Genomic DNA, 21,654 nt, shown 5'->3' with positions numbered 1-21,654 from the left:
AAGAAAAAGGAGCCAGGAAAAGAGATGTAAGGCCTAAAGAAATTCAGAATTTCAGGATTTCAACTAAGTTATGATATGTTTTGGAGCGCCTGGCTGACTCAGCAGGTAGAGTGTATGGCTGTTGATCTTGGGGTTGTGAGTTTGAGCCGCATGTTGGGCGTAGAGATTACTTAAAAATGAAAATTGTTTTAAAAAAAGGTTATGATATGTTTCCTTTAAAGTGCCCAGGGTAATGATAAAATAGAGATCCATTATGCAAATTTCTCCATTCAGTAAAAACCATAAATTTCAATAAGTAAAGACAGAGGACAACCAAGAGTTTCCTTTTTTGTCCTTTCAGCAACCTGACATTTCATCCCTCCCAGCAATTTTCAGATGGGCAATCACTTTAGTTTTTGACTGTGTTTATTTCTGAATTTAGGGGTGGAGGGCACCCACAGATGGTCAGATTCTCTTTCCAGTTGCAAGGGTACTGGCATTTTATCAACAGAGTCCACATTTCAGTTTTGTTTTATATGCCATAACTGAAAAACGTATTATTTCTCTTTCCCTTTTTCCTCTGAGCTCTAGTTTCACAATAATTCCCTGAAATTTTAAATCTCTCTGGTTTTTGGAAGAGTTGTGGTGTCTTTATTCTGCAGGTTCTCAAACTGTTCTCCCTGAAGTCTGGTATCATGTTGCCTTCCTGCCTTCTCCCTCCCTTCCTTCCTTCGGGCGGCAATGTTAAGGCTCATGGTTGTGATACCATTGAATGTGGCTTATGTGGAAACTGCCTCGGGTAGGCTCGGGAAATCTCAGGGACTTTCTGCAGGGCCACAGTGGGAGAGGGAACCTTCTAGACAAAGACACTGAAGAGAGGGAATTCGGCTTGATTGGGCTGCAGCAGATCGATCAGAAAGCACACCGTCCCGGAGAAGCCTTCATACAAGCTGTATATACTTTCAAGGACTCGAGAACCAGCCTTGAATTCCTCTGTAAATAAAAACTCAGCAAACCTAAGAAGAAAAAGAAAAAAAAAATATGAGCAGTTTTAACATGACTCTTTCCATATTATTGGCCTAGAATTGCTTATTTCTCCTCTCTGCTAAGTTAAAGTTCTAGCACCAATTTCTTTGCAAAACTGTACAATATTTTAAGAAAGCCTTTTTCTCTGTTAAAAGGAGGATCTGTTACATAATTGTGTATGTTTCACAACAAATTATGTTGACAAGCAAGTTCAACTATTGTCAGAGTTTGCAAAGCAGTTTGGTATTTTCTGTGGCTTTCATTCCTTCTGTCATCTGATAATTAAAACTAAAAAGAGATAGATAAATAACCATATTTTTATTTATTTTGAATAGAAGCAAGCTGATGTATGACTGTTCCTTTAGAAGAGTAAATATGCTGTTTCTGCAGCCATATCATTTCTGAGCTAGGTTTCATTTATATGTGACAGAGAGCAGAGACTGTGAAAATAAATGGGCAAGATTTTATACAATCTGTGCTTTGGGCAAACAAAGGAATAAGATGAATGGGAAAAGGCAAACAGCATTTTATAATCATGACATCAAATAGCAAATTCAGCTACAAGATAGATTATTTTTAGGACATCTGCCTTAAAAATAAATCACTAGTCTCTGGATTCTCTAAAGATCCTTTTTCTTCTACCTGTATTTGCCACAAATCCTATTCAAATTATTTATAATGAGTAACATTTGTAGTAGTTTACAGCTTTGAAAGTGCTGTGACCTGTGTTATCTCTTTACGAACCTCCTCTATTACTTTCTGTCAAAAACACAAATAATCACCAATTCAGAAGCTGGAACTCACAGGTTGGTAAGGCCTGAGAGCTGATACTGCCATAAATTTAGATTATTGGTACTATGTGTGTGTGTGGGAGGGGTCCTATGAAGAGTAATTACTTATTTGATCTTTTTAGGGCTCTTGGAATTATCAATAGTAGCTTAAAATAAGTCAGCAGGAAACATATTGCAATTCTGTTAAGCACCATTTTTCTATCAACTGTTTTCCTGAATATTTCAATGGAGTTCAAAATTTTAAACAGTAGAATGATGATGCCCCTTAAGAGTTAATTCAAAACTTTTAATTATGCAATGAAACTTCAAAGTATAGCTTCAAGGAGACAGAACCTTTACAGTACCATGGATCACTTCACAGTCTGGACTTCTTCCAGAAAAAAAGTCTTCAAATATAAAAAATAAAATACACAGGATTCCCAAGGAAATTAATTATATCAAGGCACAGCAAAAGTTTTCAAACCAAATTTATGAAGTAATAATATATGGATTTTGTATTAACACATTAAAGAACAAGAAGATATAATGGGTCTAATAACTGCAGACATTTCTAAGTAGTGATGAGAGTCAAATATATTTCATAACATCTATAACAAGAGTCGTATCTATGACTTCTACTGGCGAGAGTCACAGCTACTGCTAATTCTCCTGTGGCTTATTACTTATGTTCCAAATTGGAGGTAATGCTCCATCTCAGTTTGAGATAATACTTTTCTCAAGTAAATTCACAAACCCTAGATTAAGAAGCCCTGGTAGAGCAGAAAGAGGAAGGAATCTGGAGCTGAGATACCCAACTCCGATAATTTCATGTTAGATGACCTTTGGCAAATTTCTTAATCTGATTTTAAAATGGTGAAGTTGCAAAATTGGGTCAGATTACCTGTAAAGATTAAAGATACCATATATTAGGCTCTGAGCATATGGCAAGCATTTGATATAGGGCAAATATCATTTTTCACATAAACATAGTGAAAATGTTTGTAAAACAGAGACTACCATTCCACGATACTTTAAAAGAAACCCACAGTTAATTTTGCTTTCTCCTCTGGACCTTTCTTTCCCCCTAATCTTTGACTTATTTAGCACATTACTGAAATTATAGTCTATATAATATTTAGTATCCTCCATTTTTTGCCTAAAAATAAAATAAACATTTTTGTGCTTTTCAAAATGATTTCTAAATAAATATATAGCAATTTATAAGAGTACCAGCGATGTATGAGAGTAGCGGTTTCATTGTGTTCTGACCCATATAGTGTGTTAGCACATTAAAGTAAAAATGATTGCTCCCAAAATCTATCCAGTGATGTCAATTTCAAACTAACAAATTCATTCTTCTAAAAACTTCTGTCAAAATGGAAGTCAGATGGTAATTCTAGAGCTAAAAAGAGTACAGATACTGAGGACATTACGTATCAAAACCTATTGATTATGACAAAAATTGAACTCTGGAAAATTCATTCATCTGAGAATTTTATTATTATTATTACTATTATTATTATTATTATAAGAATGTGTAAGATATTCTAATGAAACATTTTTTAACTGTAGGAAATAACAAAAGAAAGGAAAACTAGAAAATCAAAATAAAGGCAGAAAGTTATGAATTAATAAGCAAAAGAAACACAAAAAGAATCAATAAACAAAGCCAAAAGCTAGTTCCTTGAAAGAATGACATAGACAAAATTCTGGTGTCTGGCCAAAAAGGAAAAAAAAAGCATTAGGAAAGTAAAAGGGCATATAATCACAGACATGGGAAATTTAGAATACCATGGAACTATACTGTTAAAGCTTTACATCAAACATTTGAAAATCCATATGAACTAAATGCTTTTATAGAACATATTCACTACCAAAATTAATTCAAGAAGAGGTAGAAACCCTGAATAATTAATGATGGAAGAAACTGAAAGCATTATCAACTATTTTTCTGCAACTATAATTTTCAACCGATGACCAAGTAATGTTTATTACAGGAAGGTACATATTGTTTGACACTACTGTTTTAGGACCCATCAAAATTAGGGAAGATTCCCCAGTTTGGGCCATAGCATAGTTAACTTTGAATTACAATGAAGTGGAAATTTCAGTACACTAAGGCAATGAAATGCAATGCCCCCGAAATATTCAGATATTAGCTGCACGTTTTCAGGCTCTACCTGGAAGTGAAAAATGGAAGCTGCCTGAAGGGCCCTGGACTCCAGAACCTCATAGATAAGACTCTGTAAACTAGGACTGGTCTGCCAAAAAAATATAGTGGTTGTTCTGGCACTTTTTACTAGGCTTTCTAGGGCATGACAATCTCTGATGAAACCTGTTACGAAGGTGGTATCGCATTAGTCTAAATAGAATCCAAAATGACTTTCCTTTGTAGAGAAATGTAGATTTGGGAAGTAAAGGGTCAGGCTGCAGCCAAACAGATTAGGGAGCCATGAATCAAACTACATTAACAGAATTCCTGAACAGTGAAGCTTCAAACGGAGGATGGGCATATGTTAGTGTTTTTCCTTCAGTGCCTATGGGCAAATATCATAAAGGGTCTTTTATGTTTCTTAACACTGAATATTAGCTAAACTGGCTTGGGAAGACTTTTCTGAGAAAATAGCTTTAGAGTGAAGGTCTGAATGAAGTCAGAGGGCTGGGAGATATATATAGAAAGTGAGCATTACAGATAGGGGGGATACCAAAATTTCAAAGACTGTGAGGTAGGTTGTACCTGGCACCTTAAAAGAATCAAAAGGAAGCCATTGTGGTAGAAAGAACTAGGTGGAAAAGAGTAGAGGATGATCTCAGAGGTAATGGTAGGCAAGATCCTATAGCGCCTTTTGTTCAGAGGACAGACCTTGGCTTTTACTCTGAGTCATACAGGAAGCCACTGGATTATCTTGAACAGAGGAGTGTCATAATCCGACATGATACACAGCGTAAAAAGCACATTTCAAAGGTCAGGGTGAAGCAAAGAAGTATTCCAATAAAATCAGCATTACTATGGCTCATAATAACGGACATTTTTATGGAGATTCTGAACCAAGCAAGGAGGGAGAGGGGGAGGGAGAGAATATAAAAGAGGAAGGAAGTAACAAAATTATAATTATTTGCAAACATATGTGTCTATTTAGAAAATCCAATGGACTCTAATGAAAATCTAATAGAGACAGTAACAGAGTTCAGAAGGGTAGCCAGATATATCATTATAGCTATCAAAATTGTTTATAAGATACAATGCAGATGTATATGAAAGAAGTGCATGTTAGATTGCTAAAATGCAATAATATGCACATCTTAAAAAGCTTTCATAAATACCAGTAATAAATGGCCTGAAAATATAGTGCAGATTCTACTCACAAACCTGGAAACATAAAATGCCTAGGAATAAAATTAACGAGAAACATGCAAGACCTTCTTTGTAAGATCAAAACCTTACCAAATGACATTTCTGAAAACTTAAATAAAGGGAAAATATATCATGTTCCTGTATAGAAAAACAACATTCTAGGGATGTTAATGCTCACTAAACTATAAATTTATTGAAATTCCAATCAAATTGCTGCAGGATTTTTTTAAATCTGAAAGTTGATTCTAAAATATAATTGGAAAGATAAATAAGAGAAAATAGCTAAGAAAAACTAGAAAAAATAAATAATAAAATATGGCAAGTCCAGAAACAAACATGCATATTAATTGCTTATGATAAATTTGGCATTTCAAATCATTGGGGTAACTGGTCAATAGATACTACTGGAAAGTTTTGTTTCATCATTAAAAAACACAAAGATAGATATCCAGATAACACTGTTTTCAAAGGTTCTATTTTTTTTAAAGATTGTATTTATTTATTCACAGAGACAGGCAGAGACACAGGCAAAGGGAGAAGCAGGCTCCCTGCAGGGAGCCCCATGTGGGACTCCATCCCAGGACCCCAGGATCATGACCCGAGCCAAAGGCAGACCCTCAACCACTGAGCCACCCAGGTGCCCCTAAAAAAGTAAATTCTAGATTAGTCAAAGATTTGAAAGTTAAGATAGCTTTTAAATGGGTGAAAGAGGTATAAATTTATTTTTTTAAGTTAAAATAAAATTACAAAGGTACTAAAAGACAATGTAAATTAATATTTTTATAATCTTGGAGCATGAAAGGTATTTTTAAGCATAACACAAAATCCAGAAATCTTGAAAGTTTGACAAGAAAAACACTTAAAACTTTGGTCTGGCGGGTAGCCTGGGTGGCTCAGGGGTTTAGCACCGCCTTCAGCCCAGGGTGTGATCCTGGAGCCTCGGGATCAAGTCCCATATCAGGCTCCCTGCGGGGAGCCTGTTTCTCCCTCTGCCTGTGTCTCTGCCTTTCTCTCTCTCTCTCTCTCTCTCTCTCTCTGTGTGTCTCATGAATAAATAAATAAAATCTTAAAAAAAAAAAACACTTTGGTCTGGCAAAAGACTACCAGCTAAATTGAAGGACAAATGGCAAAGTAGGAAAATATTTACAGCATATATTGTAACAAAGAGTTACAATTCTCAAGACAAGCACCACATTAGGATTAAAAATGGGCAAAAGAGGGGATCCCTGGGTGGCGCAGCGGTTTGGCGCCTGCCTTTGGCCCAGGGCGCGATCCTGGAGACCCGGGATCGAATCCCACATCAGGCTCCCAGTGCATGGAGCCTGCTTCTCCCTCCGCCTGTGTCTCTGCCTCTCTCTCTCTCTCTGTGACTATCATAAATAAATAAAAAATTTAAAAAAAAATTAAAAATTAAAAATGGGCAAAAGATAAAGACAGGCTAGAAATACCCATGGGTCTAATGACTTCAATTCTAAAATTTCTGTGACAAGAATGCTTGCATGAGGGCATAGAAATGTATGTACTGGATATCTGGGACAATTTTTCTTGTTATTCGTAAAGACCACACAGGTATCAAGTATCCATTACTTAAAGACTAGTGAAATTAATCATGGTACATCTATAATGAATAACTATATAGCCATTTTAACAATGAGATAGATCTATACAAACTGAAATGAAGGTTGTCCCTTAAAAACTGTTCATTTAAAATTACAAGCTGTTAATGGCATGTATGATACTGTTATATATACATAATAGTAGGATCTTATTTATGTGCATGTATATATATGTATATATACACACATAGTTATATATACACAGATATATGAACGTGCATCTATGCATAGAGAAATGTCTGGAATGACAGAACTCTAATTTTTAGTAATAATAATAATAATGAACACTTACATTGCAGTAATTATGTGTCAGACACTGTTCTAAATGATAGATGAAGACATTGTGCTAAGTGAAATAAGCCATTAACAAAAAAAAAAAAAAACACATACTGCATGATAATACTCATATGAGGTATCTACAATAGCCAAACTCATAGAGGCTGGGAATAGAATAGTGGTAGCCAGGCACTGGGGACAGAAGGGAAAATGGAAAGTTGTCGATCAATAGGTATAAAGTTTCAGCTATGCAAGGTGAATGAGTTCTAGAAATCTGCTGTACAACACTGTGCCTACAGTTAACAATATGGTATCATACTCTTAAAAATATGTTAAGAGGGAGACACCTGGGTGGCGCAGTCTGTTAAGCATCTGACTCTTGGTTTTGGCTCAGGTCATGATCTCGGGGTTGTGGGATCAAGCCCAACATGGGGCTCCATGCTCAGTGTGGAGTCTGCTTGAGATTCTCTCTCCCTCTCCCTCTGCCCCTCCTGCTCGTGCTCTCTCTAAAATAAATGAGTAAATCTTTAAAGAAAACATGTAAAGAGGACAGATGTCATGTGAAACATTCTTACCAAAATAAAAGATAATCTCAAACTCCAATAAAAAATATATACAAAAAATTAATAGGAAAATCAGAATGTATGATTAATATAACAATAAGTCACACTCAACACTAAAAAAATTTAAAAATAAAAATAAAAGACAATCTCAATTATACATACCTTTGGCCCAGCAATTCTACTTCTAGGTCTTTATCTTTCAGATATACGCATACATGTGCAAAATGGTACATGTGCAAGGTTATTCATGATAGCATTATTCATAATGCAAAATACTGGCAAAAATGCACACATCCTTTTACATGGGACCTAGTAACTAAACTCTGGTTCATTCATACAATGTAAAACTATGCAACAATAAAAATGAGGAGTTGCTTATGTGCTGATTTAGGGTAATCATTAAGATAGCAAGGTGCTACACCACTTGTATAAAAAAAGAGGGATGAAACTTTATATATAGTACATTCGCTTGTATATATACACAGAGTATCTCCAAGTTAACTAAGAAACTGTGAACGCTGATCGTCACCTGAGAAGAGAACCCAATTGCTAGAGTACACAGCTGATGTATGTCTTTTTTCACTTTTCCAGCTATGTGACTCTTACCTGTTCAGAACTTGAATTTGATTAACGTTTAGAAAAAAATACATGCAAAGATCAGCTGACCTTTGGGCTCGGTAGATGTATTTAGAGTTTCCTGTGAGCCGGTAGAGCAGCAGGAAAACATAGGCACTGCCAGCTACACCGTGGCAAATTCCTGGTCCTTTCTTTAGCAGACCTTTTTGCCATGTCAGTTCCCCACACCGGATACACGTGTCAAGGTACTGTGGTTTTTTGGAAACCAGATAAGCTTTGGCAAACAGATAGGCAATTCCTGTGGAAACATCAAAGACATCAGTGACCCCTGCAGAAAGAGCAACAAGTATAGAGTGATATAATCCATAATTCACAAGTGGGTTAATATTTAATGGTGCATGCTGTGGTAAGCCTTATGCATATCTGGCTATTTGAAATGACTACGTGTTTATACAGTCTGCCCATTCCCCAGCGGAGGTTCCGAATTTGTAATGTTAAAGTGCTTATACCAATACACCTTTTCTTAAGGCAAAACTGGGAGTCCTTCCAGAAACAACAAGGATCCCAGAGGACCTAGCCAAGATTTCTACTCCAGCTGTGAAGTGAGTCCTTCCCTACTCGATTGTTCCAAAGGAAGACATTTGCCTTCAAAACTCCTCCACAGAGGCAATCTCCATTACACAGGCAAGAACAGAAACAAGAGAAGCGACAGCTATTAATAAAAACAATTTCCCCCAAGTTCCAGGGGCTCCTATTCTGGGAGGAGATTAGTAACACAAGATCCTTCTCCTGCATTGTCTCCACCTCTCTCCTAAAGTGGGGAAGACTGGAATTTAGTAGGTATCTCAACTACCTTATTCATCAGAGTTATCTGTGCCTTTCATTATCTTTCGACCAGGCTATTTTACAACTCTGGGGGGACAGAAAGTACCTTGTGAACAACTGATAGTAATGCAAATAATTCCTATTCCTAGAAAACCACATGCTGTCTGGTAGAGGTTGGATTGATTTCCCTCAGCCTCTGTGGAAGCAGCCAGTTTTGCTTTTTTTTTTTTTAAAGATTTTATTTATTTATTCATGAGAGACACAGATAGAGAGAAAGAGAGAGAGAGAGAGAGAGAGAGAGAGGCAGAGACACAGGTAGAGGGAGAAGCAGGCTCCATGCAGGGAGCCTGACATGGGACTTGATCCTGGGTCTCCAGGATCACGCACTGGGCTGAAGGCAGCGCTAAACTGCTGAGCCACCCAGGCTGCCCAGTTTTGCATTTTTTAAGCAAATCCTTGTCAGCATTCCTAATGGCCCATAAACATGTCAGCTCCTAGGATTTTCCTTTGAAACTAGTTGTAATACCTTTCTGGTTCCCTCGTTAATTAATGAGCTAAGTAAAATTGTTGACATATGTTTATTTTATATTTGTATGAGTCATGATTTTATTCTTTTAGAATTCATCCTCTAACACTTCCTATGATTAATACATAACAACAGACTCTCCTCAGCCAAGGCTTTCCAGTCAACTACTGACAATGGTTGCCTACAGCACACTGTCCTTCCGTTCTAGGAACAAAGTATCTCCCACAAGCTAAAAGATGATTTTAAAAGAATTGAACTTATTACACATTGATTCATTCATGTATCCATACATTTGTAAGTGGTCATTGATTACTGTATACATAGCTCTAGGCAGGGCTTGCTTCATGGGCACGTGACCTGTACAGTCTTCAAGGGCCTCCAGAAGGACCTCATGCTGGGTTTAATACTCTGCTGTTACCATCTTGAAATGAATGATCCATTTCTTAAAGAAGGCTGCATTTTCACCTTGTGCTGGGCCCCCCAAATGATGTAGCCAGCCCTGGCCTTGGGTTATACAAAACAGATGCTAAACAAAATTTTTGACCTTCAAGAAAGTACTGTCTAGAAAGAGAGAAAAATTTGTCCATGTGACTAATACATAATAGGACATGTAGTTCATGATGCTGTTGGAACATAAAATGAATGATGCTGTCAATAACACTAGAGGGATCAAAAAAGTGGAAGTTCCCTAAGGGAGAGAGTTGGGCGAGGCCTACAAGTAGGGCTTTCTTCAGGACTTTGTAGGATGCATAGGAAACTCTAGGCCCAACATGAGTTAGAGACAGAATTTCTAGGCATCAAGATCAATAAGGGCAAAGATTTGGAGGCAGGACAAACAATCCACATGAAGACCACAGGTATAGTGTTCTAACCAACAGGACAGGGAGATAAAAAGTTAGATTGGGTTCATGTTATGGATGGTTTTACAAGTCCAGTTAGGCAGCATAGACTGTGTTCTGTGGGCCATAGGGAACCAGTGGGAGGGATTTTGTTGTGGATTGGTTGGTTTTTATTTTTAATGGTGTGATTAGTATTATAGACACAATGTCCCACAGTGGTGTCAAGAGAGTACAATGGGGTAGCTATGAGCTGATCATGTTGGCAGAAAGATGGCAGAGAGGTTAATAAAAGGCTCAGAAGAGGGGTACCTGAGTGGTTCAGTGGTTGAGTGTCTGGCTTTGGCTCAAATCATGATCCAGGGGTCCTGGGATTGAGTCTTGCACCAGGCTCCCCCGTGGGAGCCTGCTTCTCCCTCTGCCTATGTCTCTGCCTCTCTCTGTATGTCTCTCATGAATACATAAATTAAACCTTTAAAAAAAAAGGGTTCAAAGGATTTGGTGGTTGTTTGAGTATCAACTGAGCATCTACTATATACCAGGTACAGCAATAGGTGCTAAGGTTTTAAAAAGCCTCTCCCTTCATGGTGTTTACAACCTAACTGGAGGCATTAATTAGGTTACATGAGGGAAATAGAGCTGTCATGGAAGCACACAGGAAGGCTCCTGACCCACACCTAGAGGCAGGAAAGGCCTACTAGGGGGAGTGACACTATCTAGCCTGACTACCAAAGATGAGGAAGAAATAGCCAAGTGAACTGGGAGCCATTGGTGCTCTGCTGGGTTGCTTTTACCTTACAGGCAGGTGCTACATCTCCCAGTTGCTATGAGTTGGCTGCTAAGAAAGCTCATGGCTCCCTCTTCTTGGGACATTTGCACTCAGCCAAGTGAGAGATTTCAGCCAGTGACTGGCTGACACAGGGATCCCAAAGGTCAGCTCCGTGCCTCAAGATGGACCAACTCTGTGGTGTAATCTATGCCTCTCAGCTTCTACTCAGAAGCCAGGTGAAGCTGGCCTCCAGGGAGACACAAAAAGCCCTTTGTGTCTCAGCTCCTACTCTGTTCTGCTGACATCTCCTCCATTACCTACTTGAAGCTTTTCACTTCAGTAAAACCAAACCACCTGCAGTTCCCCTTCCTCCACTCTGGTTCCAAGTCTCTGAGTGACTTTTCTTGGCACAATCTTCCCAACTTTCTTGGCCGGGCCAACTCACCTCAGGTATTACTGCCCTCCAGGAAGCCTTTCCTAAACCTGGAGGGGCACCCGGAAGCCCTCTTCTGAGTCCTCATCATTCCCCTTACATACCTTAGCACTTACAGGATATCATAGTAAAATTATGTTTCTGTGTCTGCCTTCCCTAGGATCGTGCAAACTACCCATGGACGGGAACTCTATCTTGCTCATTTTTGCTCCCCTAGTCTATGGCATGGTGTTTGACATGGCAAAGGCTCCACAAACATCTGCTGACTTTATAATGTCTCATTTCTCACCCCAGCACAGGCTGACACAGAAGCAGAGATGAGATGTGGAAGCAGGAAGGGGTGATATGGTCCACTTACTGTGCCAGGTCATTAGCCAAAGGCAGCTTAATAGCTATTGATCCTATGGTTCGGCCAGAGCAGAGGGTCTCTTCCTGCAGCCTGGATCACAGAACAGTACATGGAAGCGACCTTGAAAGACTTCTAAACCTGTTGTCTTCTAACCTGACCTACTGAAATCCACAATAAGGCTGCTTAATCTAAAAGAAAGGAATGTTGGATTTCTTTGCTTTTGATAAGAACCATGTCATTTTTGTCACCGGAACACTAATTATCGTGCACCGATAAGAAACTTAAGTCAGCAACAATATATGTGTTTACCAAACACAACTGGAGGGAAAATTGTTACTTAAGAAATATGGTTTAAGAAGCTAAACCTGCTAAAGCACACAATCTAGCAGAGCCTCACAATAGCTAGACTTGGCACGCATAGTTTTAACATACTGGAGCAATCACCACGCAGTTCTCTTCTGCAGTCTGTAATTTCACTGAGGCATGCATTGTACGGTACACAACAAAGCTTAGTGACCAACGACACCTGCACCGGACAAGACCTCGTTCTCTATTCAAAGTCATATACCCAGGAGCCCTTGAGAAAGGATTTTAAAAAACAGCCACACCTGTGTTTCACACAGAGGAAAGGAAATGCACTGTCAGTGTTACCACAGTAATGATGTAACATAATGCAATCTAGAGTTTATTTTAGACACAGCATTTGTTTTAATGATTTTGTAAATGACTCTCATCCTGTATTTCAGAATCATTAAGGTTATGAAGAGGTCATATGCATCTGCCTGCTATACTTCATTGCATTTAGTGAGAAAAACTATATGCCACACTGCCTATTTCTAAATGTGGGTGCCTGCAGATCTCTCGGGACATATCCCTAGGGAAGAGCAAGGATCCACAGGATAAAGGGGATCTGTGGTGATAAAAAGACTGACTTTCATTTCTCCATCTCAACATACTCATTTCACAGATGAAGAAACAAAGCCATGAAAGGCACAAAGCAGTTTTCTCAAGGTCATTTAGTGGTTAGTGTTGGAGCTACAATTAGAACCCAAAGTTATTAACTTCGAGGCCAGAACTATTTCCACACTGCCTGAAAGATAACTACGGCTGTCTGTCACCTACAGAGGTGTGCTAAAGGACAGTCGATAGGAAGCAATTATAGGGAGAGATAAGGTATCCTTGATGAAGGTCCACATTTGGATTATCTCTGGCAGGTTTTTATTCACAGAATCAGTCTGCTGCCCCAAACCATCTGCTCTGTTCACAAATCCATTCTCAAAAAATATTTTCCTCAAACAAGTGAAAATGATTTTTCTAAGTCATCTTTTTTTTAGTATTTTGGGAGAGTTTACTGTTGCCGACTTGATGGTCTTTAACCTGTACTTATCAGATTTATAATTACTCTTATGCTGTATTTAGCATATCTCATATAAAAGGAAGACTAGTACCCTTGAGGTGGGAGTGCAGGTTGGCATAAATAATAGGCCCTATTTGGTTCTTTGTTCATTTGTGAATTGGTTTATTTTTGGTAGTTCAGGGACTACATGGGTTAAATGATTTTGCTCTGCAACCTATGTTTAATCTTACCAAGGTAGAGAACATGAATGAGATACGAGGACAAATAAAGTCCCCAAGGTGATAAATCCTATGTTATACTGTTATGGTACATGGTTTACAAAGACACAAGGAATGTGATGTACAAAGAGGATGGAAAAATTGCCCTGCAAGACACCCCCATTAATTAACTGACGGAGTCACTCATTTTAATGGATTATCTTCCCATCCTTTGCAAGGCTTTTACTAGCACATTGAGTCCCTTTAAAACACTCTGTATTTAACTTGGGATACCTCCAAAATTCAAGGATTCTGGGGGTGCTTGGGGGATATACAGAGACTATCAATGAAAATGATTAAAGGGAAATGGGATTTGGGAGTGCTGAGTATAACATGAAGAGCTATCATTTCCAGAGTGGTAAATAACTTGTTTTTCTCCAAAAAGTTCAAAGCAAGAAGAAATGGGCTCAAATTATCACCAGCAGGAATTAGGTTGGACACAATGCCCTGGCACTGGTACAAGCACACACAGGAGCCTTTGAAGTCCCTTCCTTAGGTAAAATGTGGCAGGCAGAGAAAATACGGCCAATGAGTTAAAATGTATGTTATTCTTCAACTCAAACTGTACCAAAGAAAAACTGAAATTGCAGCTGGATTATAGAACATTAATTAGATAAGGAGGGGAAAGGAAGTAATGAAAATCAGGTCGCAAACTAAAGAAGAATCGAATATATTTTAAAGCTCTGCTCATGGCACTGAAGCATAGCCTTGAAAATTAAATCCACTCCTAATCCAAAATTTTTGTTATTTTGGTATTTTATCTCTCTCCCCTGGCCAATCAACTGAAATTAATTGATTTATTTGAATTTAGCTTCTTTCAAATTGCTCCTTCTCAGAAGGCCTAATTAACAGTGTGATGGGATTAAAAAAAAAGAAAGAAAGAAAGAAAGAAAGGAAAGAAATGATGGAGTCTGATAGAGTTTCTAGGCTCAATTCCAGAGAGTACACTGCAGATGTCTTCTCAGTTCTCTAGACTTTTTATTAGGTGATGATGGAAATCCTCATTTGAAGAAGAATTATGTGCATCTCAAACCTTAATGTGCATATAAATCACGTGGGAATCTTGTTAACTGATTCTGATTCAGTGCATCTGGGGTAGGGCCTGATATTCTGCATTTCTAACCAGCTCCCATACAGCCCATGCCACTTGTCCAGGGACCATATTTTGAATTACCAGCCTCCAGACCTACATTGTTCAATGCAGCCACTGAGCACTTGCCCTGTGGCTAATCTGAACTGAGATGGGGTATTAACATAAAATATACACTGGCTTTCAAAGACTCTACTATGAAAAACATGTGAAATAGCTCAGGTTTTAAATTGGTTGCATGTTGAAATAATACTTGGGGCATGCTGGGTTATAAAAAATATATTATTAAGATTCATTTTACCTGTTTCTGTTTACATTTTTAATGGGGCTACTAAAAACTTGATTTTATATGTGGCTTATATTTTATTGGACAGTGCTAGTTTAATTTATATACAAATAGATATAGGTCATATATTTTTTAAACTACAGGATCATTTCTGAAGATCCTTTGCAGATCAAGACTTTTTTTTAGCTTAGACAAGTTTCATCTTGACTTTTGTATCTCATAAAGTAATGACATAAGGTGAAAAATACTCTCACTCCTCAGAAAAGACACCTCTCTTTGGCTAAGCCCAGTGAAAGGCAATGTTTTCAGATAATAATGTGGGTGAGACCTGGGGCGCCATGGCACCAGTGCACCAGCTCGTTCTCTCTCTCGATGGCCTCGCCGAGCTCAGGTGGCCAGTTGCAGTTCTGTTCCTGCTCCATGAGGAAGTCCACACTCTGCCATACCAGCTCCTGATCTGAGGGCTTGAGGTGCTCATGGTAAGAAAGAAGCATCTGGAGAATGGACGACAGGCCGTGAGCTGCTCCTATATCAACAAACAAAGCATAATTAGTTCACACGATTGGAAGGTCAGCTCATTTAATTTAGTGAAAAAACAATCATAGTATAAAAAATGAATGGCAATATTACTTGAAAGCAGACACAGAAATATGATAATAAAGTTGCCCAAGATCTAGACTTCTGGGGGACATATGTTAGAACAGGGATCAGTAAACTACGGCCTGCGGGTCAAATCTGACTCACTGCCTGTTTTTTGTAAATAGAGTTTTATTGAAATAGAGCCACATTCATTCAAGTGTTGTCTATAGCTGCTACAGCTATAGCTATAGATAGCAGCTTTTGTGCTACAATGGCTGAGCTGTATTTGTGACAAAGACCTTATAGCCCACAAAGCCTAAAATATTTATTATCTATCCCTTTATGGAAAAAAAATTAGCGACAACCCCTGTTTTAGGCAAAGATTTTTTTTGACTTTGTAATTTATCAATAGCTTTTACTGTTCTAGGTGCTGAAGATAGACGAATGAACAAACTAAATCCTTTCTTCTGTAAAGTTAAACACTAATAATTGGTATTAATTCCTTAATCCTGCACAGTTAGCACTGTGTACTGGGCATTGTCTACACCTTGAGGATACACAGATGCATGTGACTTCGTTTATGCTCTTGAAGACCTCCCCATCCAGTATAGTGAGAAAGTCAGACTTGTAAATAAATAATCAGAATATGAAACGATAAATGCTATTATTGGAGATGTGTACCAGCAGCTAAAAGAGAACCAAGGAAGGAGTGCAAGAAGTGCTGGAGGTTCAAAACAGGTAGTATCATCTGAGCAGTCTTCCTAGGTGTTCCAGCATAGGGTACTGTACTAACAAAGGCCTGAGCCTGCTTTTGGAGAAGGAGCTAGCTTAATAAAGGTAAAAAAAAAGTCAGCCTAGCCCTCTACAAGTTTTCACTCATTCCTAATGAGTAGAGAAAGTTGACTGGTGGGTGGTGCTGGGGTCAAGATATTCTGAAAACTTCTCCTTTAAACTCAACTCCATAATGGTTAAGCTTTATTTTTGCACTCAGGCCACCCAGAAATGGCCTTACAGTTTTATTCAGTCAAAAAGGATTCTTCTGGGGTGCCTGGGTAGCTCAGTTGACTAAGTGTCCGACTCTCGGTTTCGGCTCAGGTTGTGATCTCAGGGTCCTGAGATCAAGCCCTGAGATGGGCTCTGCATTCAGCAGGGAGTCTGCCTGAGATTTTCTCTCTCCTCTCCCACTGCCCCTCCCCCAACTCGCCCTCACTGTCTCTCTCAAATAAATAAAATCTTTTAAAAACCAATTCTTCCTAAAATTTAGTCATAACACTTGAAGTTACCTTTCTTTCACTGGATTTTAATTTGTTAGGTAAAAAAGCTTTCCAGGAAAATATTTATGCAGTAGATAGCAATCTGGTTTGTGCTATACATGCAAATGTCTAGAATGTTAATTTCTCTAAAAAGATGGAAAAAATGAAAGGAATAGTTCTCTTAAGGAACTCTAGCTGACACTGCCCATGCCCTGCCCATCACCTCACCCACACTCACCATTCTGGTGCACCTCTCCTCCCCACCTTCTACCCAAGCATCTCTCATTCTGCTTGAGGCTTTCTCTAGCCACAGGGATATGCCCAGCCCACAGGTGCAGGACTAAAGTCCTTGGGAATTAACAGGTCTGGGAGCAGCCCTTGACCCATGAAGCAAGGAGTTGATGGATGAATATCCCAGCTACCTCACCATTTGGGTGGGACAATTCTGAGGCATGTTCTAGATGGTCTTCAGGGTCCCCAGTGGAACCAAGCCTCAGCTATCCACAGTTGCTCACTATTACATCCTCTATTAACCTTTTTATCTACTCTCACTTCCTCATTCCTCTATCAACACTTTCTAGGACCATCTCCCAAATACACCATTTATACTCAAGTCTTTGTCTCAAGGTCTGATTCTAGAGAAATTCAGATAGGAACTTAAGGATTCCTTGAGAAATCTCTCAGAGAACTACTAGTCTATAAGCTCACTGCTGAAGTTGGGTACCTTCATTATGTACAGGCTCTTGGTAAATTTCTAGGGATCACAAAGATAAGTGAGCAAAAGCCCTCATCCTGAAGGTGCACAAAGCCTGCTGACGCGGCTGGACAGGCAAGCCACTAATTACAATGTGACATGATAAGGGCTCCAATAAAAGTATGGCAAGGTGACCTGACACTAACCAATTTTGCTTTAGGGTAAAACCTGAAAGATGTGAATGTTTCTCCAGAGAGGATTCAATAAACTCTTTTTCCAAAAACACAAAGTTTCTCAGTAGCTCTGATGCTGTTTGATCAGTCTTGAAGTCTAGGTGTACATATTACAGATAGTTGAAGGGACTAAGGGAGGCCAGGCATTCTAGGCAAGAGGAACGGGCATAAAGATTTTGAAGACATGAGAGCACTTTGCTTGTAGGACATTATACAGGACAGAGTCAGAAAAGGGAGAGAGAGAAAGCTTGAGTTTGGAGAAGGGAGCAGGTGATCTCCAAAGGGCCTTACATGACTCATGCTTGGGAGTTTGGGGAGCCACTGAAAGATTAAAAAAGAAAGTAACTAATTATCACTTTACATGCCTCATCTCACAAAAGTAGCCATTATGACTCAGTAGTCTGCTATTAATCCACAAATATTAAACACTTGAAAATGTTAGTGGCTTCATCCTGTTTCCCTCTGCAGAGACACCATTGGCAACCAGTGTGTAAACAGTTGGCCAACTTTTGGTGGAATTCAGCCAATGAACTCACCATCTAGAATAAGGATTTTAGTCTCTAGTGCAAGCAATCATTAAAATAGCTACCTTTCTGTTAGACTATGAGAACAAACATTAAATTGTGATTTGTAGCATCTATCAATATTTGTTTTTATTTTATTTTTTAAAAGATTTTATTTGAGAGCAAGGGTAAGTGAGAGAGAGAGAGACAGACAGAGGGAGGAAGAGAGAGAAACAGAGCATGAGTGGGGCAGGGGAGGGGGAGGGAGAGGCAGACTCCCCACTGAGCAGAGAGCCACCTGTGGGGCTTGATCCCAGGACCCCGGAATCATGAGACAAAAGCAAATGCTTAACCAACTGAGCCACCCAGGTGCCCCCAATATTTGTTCTTAAATGGCATTTTAAAGTGTTCATAGTCAAATGGTGATGACCTATATCATAAAACAAAACCTTCTAGTTTTTAGTCCATGAGGATCTTAAAGACTTTCTTCTTCCTGCAGGCCTTTGCCAACACTTACACTCACCCAAGTATTCAGTTCCATAGTAAGAATACATCAGGGGGAATGGTTTTCTCTTTTTCATGGCATACTGCTTCCCAGAGTCCAGAATCGCCTGGCAAATTGATTTGATCTGTGCTGGGGTCAGCACCTGAGGAAGGAAATCAAGAAGAATCAATCAAGAAGCAGCAGAAGTCAAATCAGGATCTTTTTTTCACGGACACTGGGTTTTCTCATTAAGGACCATCAGCATATTCCCCAGATCCTTTTCCTCTATGTAAATAAGCTTAGCCAGCAGTAACTTTTTAACAACCGATTCTCTCTTTGTTGTCAAGTTTATCCACCCTCTTCAGAAAATCTGCTGTGTTGATGGGAAATACACACTTTTATCACTGTAGGCTTTTCTAAAACGCAAAGCCACTTTAGAGCGGTTATATCATTAATCCTTGTCAAAGGAACAAGAAATTGCACAGAAAAGAACAAAGACCAGGCCTAACTGATTATCCTTAACAAAGCTGTCACTCTCAGTGTGCCACGCAGGCCTGGCCCAGACAGTGGGCCTTCAGTTTGTGTCATTCAGGCTATGCCTGTAAAGCCACAGTTTTGGACAAGCTGCTGCATGGCAGGAACTCACTGTAGCCTTTGCATTCCCAGACCAAGACCAAAGTCCAGTAAGTACGAAAGCAATATCACTTTCAAAATCACAATGACTCTGAATAGAGAATGGCTAAAATGCAATGATGTGCAGCCTTTCACATTTTGCTCACTCTACCCACAGTCTGTTTTAGGACTATAGAGATGGAGATATTCTCAAGCCTACAAAGCATTGTTGAGTTTATTAGGATTCTGCTCAGGTTCAAGAGGTTTTCAGCCCTTCCCCCCCACTCTGCCTCTGAGCAGATGAGATGCTCCCAGTTCCACTGGGCTCACTCCTCCTAGGTCACCATGACTCTTTGGGGGAGCATTTACCTCCTGGTGTGTTATGTCTCTGTCTCTCTCTACTAGACGATCAGTTATTGGAGGGCAAAGACTGTGGCATCTCACCTTCTTGGTATCCTCGGTTCCTTTTTTTTTTTTATTTTTTTTTTTAATTTTATTTATGACAGTCACACACACAGAGAGAGAGAGAGAGAGGCAGAGACACAGGCAGAAGGAGAAGCAGGCTCCATGCACCAGGAGCCCGATGTGGGATTCGATCCCGGGTCTACAGGATCGCGCCCCGGGCCAAAGGCAGGCGCCAAACCGCTGCGCCACCCAGGGATCCCGGTATCCTCGGTTCCTAACACAGAACCTGACAGGGTCTTTGGGAGTAATTAAGTGCCAGGTTTTTACAGGCATGAGAAGCAGAGCTTTCCCTCTTTCCCTTCCTTCCTTAGTTATTTCTTAAGCCCCTACTGTATGGCAGAAAAGCTGTTCTAGATCCTGGAGGTATGACAAGGAACAAGACCTCTGTTCTTATAAAGCCAACCTTCCAAAAATACAGACCTGCACCAGAAAAGTACTAGTTAGAGTGACTATGGCCACTGCCCAACCCCCCATCTGCTCCTCCAAAAATCACCTGCAGTTCAGCCTCAGCCTGATTAAATGAATCTAAGATCAAGGAAAAGCCAATTGGCAGATGAATGGATAAAGAAGATGTGGTACATATATACAATGGAATATTACTCAGCCATCAGAAAGGACGAATACCCACCATTTGCTTCAACGTGGATGGAACTGGAGGGTATTATGCTGAGTGAAGTAAGTCAATCAGAGAAGGACAATCATCATATGGTTTCATTCATACGAGGAATATAAGAAATACTGAAAGGGATTATAAGGGAAAGGAGGGGAACTGAGTGGGAAAAATTAGACAAGCCATGAAAGACTCCTAACTCTGGGAAATGAACAAAGGGTTGTGGAAGGGGAGGTGGGTGGAGGTTGGGGTAACTGAGTGATAGGCACTGAGGAAGGCACTTGATGGGATGAGCACTGGGTGTTATACTATATGTTGGCAAATCAAACTTCAATAAAAACAAAGCAAAAAAAAAAAAAAAGAAAGAAAGGAAAAGTCCATTGGATTTTGGTCTCTCTCCTAAGGCTCACACATCAAATCTTTCTGCCTGATACCTACCATTATACTCACCAATTACTTCTGAAATAAAGTACGAATGATTTTTTTTCTTTCCCGCCCTCCCCCCACCCCCCCTTTTCTTTTTTTCTTTCCTTGCAGGGTTTTGCTCCTCTGATTTACCCAACATGAAAAGGGCAAAATATAATACAGGTTTTGCTCTCCTCAAATCTAGCATTTAATTTGGGAAATTAATTACATAGAGAGGAGTCTGTTCATTAATTATTTCTGCCAATTAACACTTACTGGGCTATTATTCTAGTAAGGCCCTATACTCAGTATTATGGCGGAAATTCTACAAAACCCAGGACATATTTTTTCCCTACATGGAACTTACTATCCAGCACTGGAGATGAGATATAGCCAGTAGTCTACCATAGAGCAATTTAAGTTCCTGAGCCTAAGGGTGGAAAGAAACAGTAATGCAGAGTATATAACACAGACAAGGAAGCACTGTTTAGCTTCACTAAGACTTTACTATCCCATTTTCTATCTGGTTGCTCAGAAATAATGATGTCGTGGCTTGCAACTTCAATTTTCTTTCTATTAGCAATCTATCTTTGTCTGTTGGCTGTACTCCTTTCTGCCTAAAATTCCTGAAGGCTCTATCTTCCCAGGCATTTTCGCCATCATTTCAAGGCTCAAACTTGGGTCTTTCCAGAGCTGACCAGCAAATTTCTCTTAAATGATCTCCTGTCCTATATCCACTCAAACTGCTACCCCAAATTTTCATTTGCTATTAAAAACATCTTAAAAAAATAAAAACATCTTACACTGAGTCTTACTCTACTTTATAGCTTCCGTCCCCAGTCTCATATCAACCCCTCCTGACTGGCTTGCTCTCAGAAACCCACTAAGAACCTCGAACGGCATGGATTTAATAGGACTCTAACCTGG

At 39.3% G+C, this 21,654-nt stretch overlaps 1 protein-coding gene across 1 annotated transcript in view; it reads right to left on the bottom strand.

Moving 5' to 3' along the window:
* Positions 1 to 386: 386 nt before the first annotated feature.
* The window catches only part of LANCL3 (LanC like family member 3), a 94,480-nt gene continuing 73,212 nt past the window's right edge, over positions 387 to 21,654 (bottom strand). Inside the window, exons 2-5 of the mRNA XM_026012197.2 lie at positions 18,675 to 18,798; positions 15,218 to 15,415; positions 8,252 to 8,459; positions 387 to 995 (exon numbers count right to left, since the gene is read on the bottom strand). Of these exons, the coding sequence (XP_025867982.1) occupies positions 836 to 995; positions 8,252 to 8,459; positions 15,218 to 15,415; positions 18,675 to 18,798 (690 nt within the window). The 3' untranslated portion in view covers positions 387 to 835. The remainder of the gene's footprint in view (positions 996 to 8,251; positions 8,460 to 15,217; positions 15,416 to 18,674; positions 18,799 to 21,654) is intronic.

This window comes from Vulpes vulpes, chromosome X (genome assembly GCF_048418805.1).
Source record: "Vulpes vulpes isolate BD-2025 chromosome X, VulVul3, whole genome shotgun sequence".
In the NCBI taxonomy this organism is placed as follows: Eukaryota; Metazoa; Chordata; class Mammalia; order Carnivora; family Canidae; genus Vulpes; species Vulpes vulpes.
Note: the sequence above shows the minus strand (reverse complement) of the source record. Positions and strands in the feature narration are given on the sequence as shown.